At 41.1% G+C, this 12,520-nt stretch overlaps 1 protein-coding gene across 1 annotated transcript; it reads right to left on the minus strand.

The window, feature by feature from the left end:
* Nucleotides 1-4,369: 4,369 nt before the first annotated feature.
* On the minus strand, nt 4,370-10,912 carry LOC137351385 (nuclear factor interleukin-3-regulated protein-like). Its single transcript, XM_068015827.1, has 2 exons — nt 10,827-10,912; nt 4,370-9,482 (listed from the first exon to the last, which is right to left on the minus strand). The coding sequence occupies exon 2, from the start codon at nt 9,353-9,355 to the stop codon at nt 8,126-8,128; it is 1,230 nt and encodes a 409-aa protein (XP_067871928.1). The 5' UTR covers nt 9,356-9,482; nt 10,827-10,912; the 3' UTR covers nt 4,370-8,125.
* Nucleotides 10,913-12,520: the final 1,608 nt, after the last annotated feature.

Consider the following 12,520-nt stretch of genomic DNA (forward strand, 5'->3'; position numbering starts at 1 on the left):
GTTGGGAGGCCTGTAGAAAACCCCCAACATCGTGACTGCACCCTTCTTATTCCTGAGCTCCACACATATTGCCTCGCTGCACGACCCCTCCGAGATGTCCTCCCGCAGTACAGCTGTGATATTCTCCTTAACCAGTAATGCAACTCCCCCACCCCTTTTACATCCCCCTCTATCCCGCCTGAAGCTTCTAAATCCTGGAACATTTAGCTGCCAATCCTGTCCTTCCCTCAACCATGTCTCTGTAATAGCAACAACATCATAGTTCCAAGTACTAATCCAAGCTCTAAGTTCATCTGCCTTACCTGTTATACTGTTCTGAAGAAGGGTCACTGACCCGAAACGTTAACTCTGCTTCTCTTTTCACAGATACTGCCAGACCTGCTGTGTGGTTCCAGCATTTCTTGTTTTTATTTCAGATTTCCAGCATCCGCAGTATTTTGCTTTTAAATTACCTGTTATACTTCTCGCATTGAAACAAATGCACTTCAGACCACCAGTCCCGCTGTGCTCCGCAACATCTCCCTGCCTGCTCTTCCTCTTAGTCTTACTGGCCTTATTTACTAGTTCCCCCTCATTTATTTCACTTGCTGTCCTACTGCTCTGGTTCCCACCCCCCTGCCACACTAGTTTAAACCCTCCCGAGTGACGCTAGCAAACCTCTCAGCCAGGATATTTGATGAACCTCTTTTATTTATACACGGACAACAAATCCCAATTAATGTGGATCACTGATGTTTGCACTGAATATTTTACAGTTTACAAGATCACAAAATACATACAGATAAGGAAAAAATAGTCCCATCCATCACAGATTTCAGCTGTATTTTTCAAATCTTTCCAGATTTTGCATCTCCATTACCCTACCTTGAAGTTCATTCCATGTATTATACAGAATTACACAGAATATACAACACAGAAATAGGCAATTTGGCCTAACCAGTCTTTGCTCCACTTGAGCCTCTTCCCATCCTTTCTCAGCAAACTATATCAGCATAACCCTCTATTCCTTTCTCCCTCAAATGTTTATCTAGTTTCCCGTTATATGCATCAATACTGATTGCCTCAACTACTCACGATAGTTCCACATTCTCACCAGCCTTGAGGCTACTTGCAACATAACTTCTCCACAAACACTGACTGAAGCCAGTAGTCGAAATAAAATACAGCATAGATTACATTGGCATGACAGTGCATTTACAACCCATGCCAACACTAAACTTGCAGTGTCAACCCACTGTCAAGGCTTGAGGGAGCTTCATTTTGTTCTCAGCTTTATCTCTATTGCTGGATTCAGGCTTCATTTATAGTGTAACTGTGTTCTTGGTACAAACACAACATTTCACCCTTTTTTTTATTTATTTAATGGGATGTGGGCATCGCTGGCCAGGTCAGCATTCATTGCCCATCCCTAATTTCCCATGAGAAGGTGGTGGTGAGCTGCCACCTTGAACCTCTGCAGTCCATGTTGGGTAGGTACACCCACATTGCTATTAGGAAGGGAGTTCCAGGATTTTGACCCAGCGACAGAGAAGGAAAGGCGATATAGTTCCACCTCTGGATGGTGTGTGACTTGGAGGGGAACTTGGTGGTGTTCCCATGCATCTGCTGCCCTTGTCCTTCTAAGTGGTAGAGGTCGCAGGTTTGGAAGGTGCTTCGTGAGTAGCCTTGGTGCGTTGCTGCAGTGCATCTTGTAGATGGTGCATACTGCTGCCACTGTGCGTCAATGGTGGAAGGAGTGAATGGCCCCCGTTCACAAACAATCAAGTAGGCTGCTTTGTCCTGGATGGTGTCGAGCTTCTTGAGTGTTGTTGGAGCTGCACACATCCAGGCAAGTGGAGAATATTCCATCACACTCCTGACTTGTGCCTTGTAGATGGTGGACAGCCTTTGGGGAGTCAGCAGGTGAGTTACTCGCTGCAAGATTCCCAGCCTCTGACCTGCTCTTGTAGCCATGGTATTTATATGGCTACTCCAGTTCCGTTTCTGGTCAATGGTAACCCCCAGAATGTTGATAGTGGGGGATTCAGCAATTATAACGATGTTGAATGTCAAAGGGAGATGGTTAGATTGTCTCTTGTTGGAGATAGGCATTGCCTGGCACTTGTGTGGCGCAAATGTTATTTGCCACTACACAGACTGCATCAGTATCTGATGAGTTACAAATGGTGCTGAACATTGTGCAATCATCAGCGAACATCCCCACTTCTGATCTTATGATTGAAGGAAGGTCATTGATGAGGCAGCTGAAGATGGTTGGGCCTAAGACACTACCCTGAGGAACTCCTGCAGTGATGTCCTAGAGCTGAGATGATTGACCTCCAACAACCACAACCATCTTCCTTTGCACTAGACACAATTCCAATCAGCAGCGAGTCTTCCCCTGATTCCCATTGACTCCGGTTTTGCTAGGGCTCCTTGATGCCATAGGTGGTCAAATACTGCCTTGATGTCAAAGGCAGTCACTCTCACCTCATGTCTTGAGTTCAGCTCATAATGTCCATGTTTGAACTAAGGCTATGATGAGGTCAGGAGCTGAGTGGCCCTGGCGTAACCCAAACTGAGCATCACTGAGCATGTTATTGCTAAGCAAGTGCCGCTTGATATCACTGTCAATGACACCTTCTATCACTTTACTGATGATCAAGAGTAGACTGATGAGGCAGTAGTTGGCCGGGTTGGATTTTTCCTGCTTTTTGTGTACAGGACATCTCTGGGCAATATTCCACATTGCCGGATAGATGCCAGTGTTGTAGCTGTACTGGAACAACTTGGCTAGGGGTGCGGCAAGTTCTGGAGTACAGGTCTTCAGTACTATTGCCAGAATGTTGTCGAGGCCCATAGCCTTTGCAGTATCCAGTGCCTTCAGTCATTTCTTGATAGCGTGCGGAGTGAATTGAATTGGCTGAAGACTGGCATCTGTGATGCTGGGGACTTCAGGAGGAGACTGAGATGGATCATCCACTCGGCACTTCTGGCTGAAGATTGTTGCAAATGCTTCAGCCTTATCCTTTGCACTGATTTGCTGGGCTCCCCCATAATTGTTTAATTGTCCACCATTTACGACTGGATGTGGCAGGACTGCAGAGCTTAGATCTGATCCATTGATTGTGGGATTGCTTCGCTCTATCGCATGCTGCTTACACTGTTTGGCATGCAAGTAGTCATGGTTTGCAGCTTCACCAGGTTGATACCTGTTTCAACATTGCTTGATGGGTCAGTGTAGAGGGAGCTTTATTCTGTATCTAATCTATACTGTACCGGTCCTGGGAGTGCTTGATGGGACAGTTGATCACTCTGTGAAGAATTTCCTGGCATATGTTCTAAATTTTACTTTTACTAATTTGAACCTGTGTCCCTTTCCTACTGTGGTTTAGTATGAAGTAGTGATCAGGTTTTTTTTTTATATATCAGTAGTTTATTTACCGACACCTATGGTTATCTCGCAGTCGCACTCTTCAATGCTAAAAGCCTAAGTTTCTGGAATCTCTCCTCAAAACTCAGCTCCCTAAAGCTCTAGATCAAACATGGGATTATACCCAGCAATGTTTCCAAAGCTTCAATGTTTCTCTTGCATGTGAGTATCTGAAGATTTTGTTACGACCAGGTGAGAAATATGTCTCGGGGTCTTTTGCTGTCTTTACCTGGTCTTATTGTAACTCTTTTTCTTTTAAAATCCTCTCTTTCTCCCTCTCTGTTTCCTCAAATTCATGTTTCCTTTGTTCCAATTGTATCTTTGCTAACAATACCCTGTTGGATGCTGTTTCTAACATTGCTTCTGCTTCTTCTGATTCAAGGGAAAAATGGTGGGCCTCTAGCCTTAGGAGTTCACACATCCTAGCCTTGCCACGTACAGTGCTCAGCCATTTTCCTCAACTTCTGCATAGACTGTGCTTTTAACTTATCCCAAGTTACTTCACCCTGGCTTGGAGAGCTACTCGCTTCAGTTGCAGACATGTTCGTATTCAATCACACACAACCACAAGGAAACCTGTATTGATTTGCTCTTTTTGATTGGGAACAATTTGGCTTCCCACTTTCAATTCCACTCATTCGTCTGTGGGTAAAATTCCGGACTCTAGCACCCAAATTTCTGTTACAACCAGATGAGAAATGTGTCTAGGGGTCTTTTGCTGTCTTTACCTGGTCTTATTGTAACAGGATTTAATTTTAAACACTGTGTTTTGAGCTCCCCCTTTGCGAATTCCTGTTCACAGCTTTCCAATTATAAGGCAAAGAAATGAGCACAAACAGGCTTTCTTTGGTTTAAAGAAGAAAAGTGAAATTTATTAAACTTACTTAAACTCTAATATGGTTCACACCTACGGATACACGATATGCCCGCGCTAGCATGCACACATGATATACACATGCAGATAGGGACAGAAAAGATAAAGTGGAACAGTTTGAAGCAATATCTTGTTACTGTGCTTCGAGCTCAATTGAAGATATGGTCTTGCGTTTCATTGGGACCCAGTATTTTTCTTCAACCTTGTTCACGTAGGAGACTTTTCTCTCTTTGAGTTTACGTGTCTTCAAAGGTTTCCGAAACTGGTGAGAGTGAGATAAGGGCAGACAGGACAGGAGGTAATTCTTGATTCAGTTCCAGGAGCATGTGGCGTTCTGAGTTCAAAATCTGTTTCTCAAGCTTAAAACTTCCCTAGTTGGCCAGCAGGTTCGGGTCGGGTCGCACTTCCAATCCGGCATTCTGGGTCAGGCTGGATCGGACATGCTCTATCACCACCTCAGGTAAGTGACTCTAATGTTAATTTACTTTTTGGACTTTAAAGGTTGTTTTGCTACAGTTATTTTAAGCTTGTGCAGGTAAGAAATAAAGTGAAAAACAGAAGGTAAGTTAACAGATGGTCGGGTTGGGTTGGGTCGGGTCAGATGCAGGAAAAAATGGAAGGACTCGGATCGGGCTCAGGGTCGGATGGGGGTCTGTTGGGCTCTGCTCGGGTCTCATTTGCAGACCCAAGTAGGCCTTTAGGTCACGTGACCGACTGGTTTCACCGGGTCTCCTCTGTGTATTGGGGCGGGGACTGGTTCCTTTGTTTCAACACTGTCTGGTACCATGCAAATGTCCTTCCAGCCATGGGCTTTCAATTTTAAGTTTTAATGTTCATGTGGCAAAATTATGTGTGCCTCTGTCTTGGCAGGTGGGGGTTTGCCTGACAATTTGCATATTTTCATTCGTCTGTTCTGTTTATTTCACTTTGCATTATTTCACAATTTTGGTTTCGAATTTTCAATCCTCAGATATTAGCTAAACCCCTGTCCCATGGTCCCTTTTTCACCCTCAAGTATTTTCTGACCACTTTCCCATTGTCAGTAGTTTTCATCATTATTGTCCTGCTATATGCCTTTAAAGGTAAATTTTCTGTTTCTGCATTTACCGATACATGTTCCAGGCACCTATTACGACATTGCCTATCCCCAGTCTATGATTTCCCAACCACATGGATGGAAAATCATGGGCTGGGGTTGTGCATTTTCCTAATATGCAGTCCAATCATAGACAAACAGTGCAGAAGTAGAAGATTTACTTTTCAAAGCACCATTAGTAAGTTTACCAACATATACAACAGGCATGTTCAAGAATTATGAAAAACATGAAACATGAAAATCTTCATAAAATACCTCAAAGGTTAATCGGTTACATGGTTTTATACATTAAAAAATTCTTTTAATTCTCACCTTGTGCAGTTCACCCTAGAATAGACTAAAAGGTAGATTGAATCTACATGCATGGATTCTGTACTGTTCACCAATAAATAAATTATGTCATTGATTTTTAAAAGGAGAAACTACTAAGACAAGGCTATACTATGAGGCTCTGCCCCATGCATGGTAGTGGCTATTCCCTGTAACATATTTATTTTGCCCATAATAAACCTCACAACCACAATAGCACAATAGAAAAAAAGTCTGGAAGATGATAATGTTATAACATTTTCTCAGAAAAGCAGTACATTATAATGAATGCTAGCCATAGAGTTAACTGTAAAGTTACTAACCCTTAGTTTACAAATGTGACCTTTGATCTCCTGTAACTTTTGGTTGAACAATTGCCACTACTGGCGTACCCTTAAGTCAGTATTTGCATATCCAATCATTAATTTTGGAAAGAATAATCTATGTATAGATTATTTATTTAGGAGGAAAACGCTACTTCATGTATAAAATGCAATGTCATAAACATACAAATTAAGAATACCTGACTCCAAACAAAAAGATGAAATATATATGTAACTGATTCTATATCTGTATCGATATTTTTGTTATTTACACAGTGAACCGTAGATATCTGAAATTAGCTGTAACATAAAATAACTTATTTCCATTTTCTCAGTTTTTCACCAAGAACAACTTTTAAACTGTAACACTATTTTACTTATTAAATGCTTTTGAAGTGACTCAGATAAATATTTGGACAGTCAATTAAGTATGAATGTACAAAATGGAAACAAACTGATTCTATACAAACATAAAAATGAAAATATTTGCACAGATCTATCTATGCACTTGGACATCTGCAATGCATTTTAGTAATGAAACCGATAATGTCCCGTTACATTAACACTTTTACAAGATACAATCTTCAAGTAGGGCTACAAATCAAAACAAAACCAGGAAGTTTCCATTTTAAAGACTACAGCAAACATTAACCCTTTTTGACAAGCTTTTGACTTGTGTCAAGCAACAATCTCCCATTCAGAAGCAGAGTGTATTATGATCCTGTAGTTTTTTTCCCTGGGAAGTATGTGTGCCTTTAAGCCTGGTAAAGGGTCAGTACTACTTTAAGGCAGCCAGCTCCAGGGACTGAGAGTCAAGAAATGTATTCTCATTGCCGTAGGCAACAGCCACTCAGGACCAAGGACACGGGATACAATGTTGCCGATTGACGTTTGAAACTAGCTAAAAAACTGGCTTTTGAGAGACAGTTTTCAGACACGGATAGACAGCTGGACCAGCATGAACCTAAAAGAGTTCTCTGATGGTTTAAACTGAAGGAAGGTGAATTTTAGAGTGATCACTTTTTCACCCTCAAAAATTCTAAAGCCAGATTGATTCATTGAAGTGTTTGTGAGTTGTTGAACTGTAATTGCTCAAATTCATTGCTGGAAAAGAAGAGTATCAATTCAACTGCTGAATTAGACTATGGACTGTTCTACTGTTGAAGAATCTTCCCCTCCCCCCAATTGACGGCTGTGAGGACTTCAAGGAACCTTGGACTGTTCCACATTGGAAGATTCCACTTTGATAGGAGTGTAAATCTGCAAGGACACTTTTTTGTTCTATTTTAAATGTTGTTTATATCTCAGGAGTATTTAGTTTTTCTAATTAAACAGTTAATTTGTTGATCTAAAGACACCGGGTTTGATTAGCCTCATTCGGGGATTAATGGTTAATTTGGCTTTTAAAGTGATATGTTAGGCAATCTGTGGAGGGGTGGGACTGAATCAACAGTGCGTTTCTCCCACCACAATCAGAATCATATATTTTGATTGGGGGCTTTTTCTTGAGCGGTCAGTCATAACAGTATACTGTTTGTGTGCTTTCTTAATATATGCTAATCATTATTATTTTAAAAAGTGGTGACGATGTAAATATCCAGAATTTTCTACTGTCCAAAATGACTGGCGGAATCGGAGTCAGCCATGTTCATTTTAACTAAAGTAATGTGTTTTCAGAAATGAATAATGTCAGGTAGTTAATGAGATTTTATTTAAAGTTGGTTCTGCCACCTACAAACTGCAATGTATGTGTGCAGTAAATAGCACTGACTGACAACACAGCCAGCTACAACTGGTTTGTTGCCGATTATTGAGTATATAACATTGAGTATATACAGTATATAACTAACTTTTCAATTGCTTTTCACTGTGGCTTATTTTTTAAATATGCTGTCGTTATTATTGTATTGGTCTGATACTGCTATTTTAGTTTTTTTGCCTTAGTAATGTTGAAAGCTCTTTCTTTTAGTTGCACTACACATTCTTCGGGTGACAACCCGAATTTGACACAACAGGCCAAATAGTTTTGTTCAGGAGACTGAACAGTTAACACTGGCTTCACTTCAAATTTTCAGTGGGAGCTTCTGCATGTGTCTTTAAGAAACACATGTCTAAACAGAGCCTACTATAAGCAACCGTTTAAGTTGGTCAATTTCGACGGATAAAGTGTTCAGCTTGTGTTGGACAGTTTCCTTCCCATTATATTCAGTGTCATTATCACTGATGGGGTTCACATCTGGTCGCTGAGCGTTGCTTTTGGTTATTTGTACGTTATTGCTGAACCCAATTTCGCTTGGGGACTCTGTATGGTTTGAAAGTCCCCATGGAAACAGCAATCGACTCTGCAACCGCCGATCGAAGTTGGCATGAGGATAAGGTTCGTCACTAAAAGAATCGCGATGATGGTACATTTCGGGTCCAAAATAGTTGTTTTGGGGGTAAATTTCAACCAATCCACCTATCCTGGAAGAGAAGCAGTTTTGTCTCTGCTGCAGAGCGTCGTATTCTCCATTCCCATTCATTTTAAACCTGAGTTTATGAGGAAGGTTTCTTTGTAAGTAATTTGAGGCGACTATTGAACCCGACTCTAAACCTCTCACCAGCAGCTGGTGATCTTGTGGTTTAGAAAGGTGTGAGGAACCATAGCTTTCGACATTACACTTCACACATTGCAACTTCTCTTTAGCGTATGTTATTCCATCTTTGAATAAGGGCTGTCGGAAGACACCAGCTAAATACAGAGCATCTTCCCTGGATGGTCTCGGAGACAACTGGGAAGCCGCGAAAGCTAACTCTGCATGCCTTCTGTAACCCTGCCCAAATGGTGGCGCTAAGTGACTGCATGGATCCAGATTGGGCGCACATTTTAGTGTCCTTAAATCAGGCAGGAAATTAGATAAGTCACTTCTGTGCAATGTTTGAGACTGTGGAGGAATGCCAGTGAGTCCTAACTGGTACTTGAGTGTCAGAAGTTCTGCCTTCAAATGTTCATTTTCCACCGTCAAAGCCATAATCCTCCTCTCCAGCTCCATGTCCTGTAGGCGCCGTCTCTCCCGGGACTTTTTGGCCGCGTCGTTATTTTTCTCCCTCTTACTCCAATAATTGGCATCCTTCTTTTCTTCTGGCACGAATTCCCTTTTGCGCCGCGGAGTTGGAGATAAATTTTGCTTCTGTAATCGAACGCCCCTTTTGTTTCGTGCGAAGTCGGGGCTTGTGGTACCTGGAGTTCCCGTATTATCAAGACCTGGAGACCTCGCTTCAACAGCACTGATTTCTGGCCCCGAGTCGGAGGAGACACAAGAACCAACATTGGCTTTTAAATGAGGCATTTTTCTCTTCATGTTGACGAAAACCCTGTTTTAAAGGACATCAGTTTTCTTAACTGTTGAGGTTTTTGTGTGATATACAAATAAGAAGGGTCACTTCTCGTTGTGAAGTCCTCCCGTCTATATAGTTCTTTGATGAAATCTATAAGAAAAAGAATGTTGATGTAAATTGGCCAAATTACATCAATTACAAGCCGATTAGTTTCTGTGTAGCCAAATAGATTGGAAAGAAAAGGACATTGCAATGTTAAAGATTATCAAAACTAGAATAACTCAGAACAAAGCATAGCCTTTTATACAATAACCCGTCTCAAATGGTTTTTGAAGTTCTGTAGTTGTATAAATGAACTGTTAAACATTTGTGTTTCTGCTTCGTTCGATTCAAGCCTGTTTAAAATCACATTCGTTATTTTAATGCCCGAATGTTTCCACAGAATATGAATTTAGAACAGCAGCATTGTACAATAACTAAGTGGAGTGGGCTGTTACTAACTCCGAATTTGAATGCTGATAGGTTGAAAAAAATTAAACACTTAAAAAAAAACTTCTTTGTCAGTTCATTTTCGTTATTCTAGCGAAAATACTTTATGCAGAATTTGAAATGTGTTATTTCATTTGGGTGGTGCATTACAAGGTATTGAGTAAGTTAATTTATTTAGGTAGTACATCGTAGGATTTTGGTTACATCGATTCCCTTTGGTACTGTAGTGCATTACAGGATATTGCGTAAAGTAATTCCTTTGGCTAATGCGTTGCAGGATATTGGTTATATTAGACAGGGCTAAATTGTGGCGAGTCGAAGAGACTTAGTAGTTGGCAGGAAAAAAGACAGAGGCGCAAGGGGAGAGCCAACTGTGCAACAGCCCCAACAAACAAATTTCTCTGCAGCACCTGTGGAAGAGCCTGTCACTCCAGAATTGGCCTTTATAGCCACTCCAGGCGCTGCTTCACAAACCACTGACCACCTCCAGGCGCGTATCCATTGTCTCTCGAGATAAGGAGGCCCAAAAGAATTGGTTATAATTCTGTTGGGTATTCTAGTACATTACAGGAAATTGGGGAAGTTAATTCCTTTGGGTATTCGATAAATCATGTTTCGTCATATATTACAGAGCATTGCCGAAATTAATTCCTCTGTAGGATTTCCGGCCAATTAACCTGTCGGTAGTACATGACAAGATATTCGGTAAAATACTACCCTTTTGTGAGTTAAAGTGCCGAGTCGATTTCTCGGGTACGTCTTGTTCTAAGACCCAATATTTTAGAGCAAAATGTTTTTAGAAGAAAATCGAATTGATGATCAGTCCTAAGAATTGAGTTATCCACAAGCACTATGAACTCAAAGAGACTACAATCTAAATCATTTCTACTCGCCTGTGTTAAAAGCTCTGAAAATCTTTTAAAAAGGGACAGAAACATAATAAGCCGCATACTTTTATTTCAAAACATATGCGCTTCTGAATGTTCGCGATAAAGTTTTCCTTACCTGCACGGCAATGAAATGGATAAGTGGTTAAGAACAACTCAGTAAACCACTGTCAGCTTGAATCGAGGGTGTTGCCTGATTTAGGTGAACAACAAAAAATCCGGAAATAACCAGCGAGAAAAAAAAGGGTCCCAGAATTTAAAATGGTTAGCGAGGCTTATGAACCCGTTCCCCCAACCTATTATTGTTTGACGCCATTACACTTCTCCTTATCTATCCATCTATCGACGTATTTATCTAACAACTATTGCGATAAACCTTTGCTTTCCTGTTTTATCAGTACGTTCTTTCAATTAAATTTTCATATTTCTTTACAATTTAATAAAATATACCTTATCTCTTATTCTATTTTTTAATTAAAGTGTCGATTGTAAAACAGCTCGGTGCTACATCCCTGTCCCAAATATTAATGATCTACCTCGCAAAACTTTGTAACGTTTTCACTGCGTGTGTTGGATGACACAACACATTTGTAATATTTTGCAGTTTAAAAACTTGCACGATGCACTTAAAAGAGCAATCCTTCACGTTTCGTTTTGGTTCAAGTCATTACGTATGGAGTTTAGAACATCCTAGTTTTTTGAAGCTACATTTGATCACATAGAATCATAGAAAGTTTAAGGTACAGAAAGAGGCCACTTGGCACATTTGGGCTGTGCCGGCCCAAAAGCGATCCAGCTATTCCAATTCCAGCATTTATTCGGTAGCCCTGCCGATTAAGGCACTTGAGGTGTATATCCAGTCTCCTTTTGAATGAGTTGAGGATCTCTGCCTCAACTACCCTTTCAGACAGTGAGTTCCAGACCATCACCACCCTCTGGGTGAAAAAGTTTTTCCTCATCTCCCCTCTAATATTTCTGCCAATCACTTGACACTATACCTCCTCGTCACTGACTTCTCTGCTAAGGAGAATGACCCTTCACCTCTACTCTATCCAGGCCCCTCAAAACTTTGTACATTTCAATCAGATCTCCCCTCAGCGTTCTCTGTTCCAAGGAGAACAACCCCAGCCTATCCAATTTTTCCTCTTAGCTGCATTTTTCCAGTCCTGGCAACATCCTCGTAAATCTCCTCTGTACCCTCTCTAGTACAATTACACCCTTTTTGTAATGAGGTGACTAGAAATGCACACAGTACACAAGTGGTCTGACCAATGAGTTATACAGTTCCAGATTAACCTCCCTGCTCTTGTATTCTATACCTCGGCTAATAAAGGAAAGGATTCCATATATTCAATCTGTTAACACCTAATCTGTACTAATGCTTTGTCTTTCAACATAATATTAACATATTGTTTGCCTTTGCTCCATGACATTTTGGTCAGCTATGTGGCCTTGTCCAATCTACACCTTTTCCTTTGTTATCTCTTGCCCCACCCCCGCCTCACTTGCTTATAACCTGTGACTTTTCTAATATTTGTCAGTTCCGAAGAAGTGTCACTGACCCGAAACGTTAACTCTGCTTCTCTTTTCACAGATGCTGCCAGACCTGCTGAGTGGTCCCAGCATTTCTTGTTTTTATTAAAGGATTCCATATGCTTTCTTAACCACCCTGTCAACCTGTCCTGCTGCCTTCGGGGATCTGTGGACATTCACACTAAGGTCCCTCACTTCCTCTGCACTTCTCAGTATTTTCCCATTAATCGTGCATTCCTTTGCCTTGTTTGACTTCCCCAAATGCATCACTTCACACTT

The sequence above is a fragment of the Heterodontus francisci genome, chromosome 36 (genome assembly GCF_036365525.1).
Source record: "Heterodontus francisci isolate sHetFra1 chromosome 36, sHetFra1.hap1, whole genome shotgun sequence".
Classification (NCBI taxonomy): Eukaryota; Metazoa; Chordata; class Chondrichthyes; order Heterodontiformes; family Heterodontidae; genus Heterodontus; species Heterodontus francisci.

Bases quoted from the DNA above. Each gene is read 5' to 3' on its own strand.
- LOC137351385 (XM_068015827.1), bottom strand. From the start codon at position 9,355: ATGAAGAGAAAAATGCCTCATTTAAAAGCCAATGTTGGTTCTTGTGTC.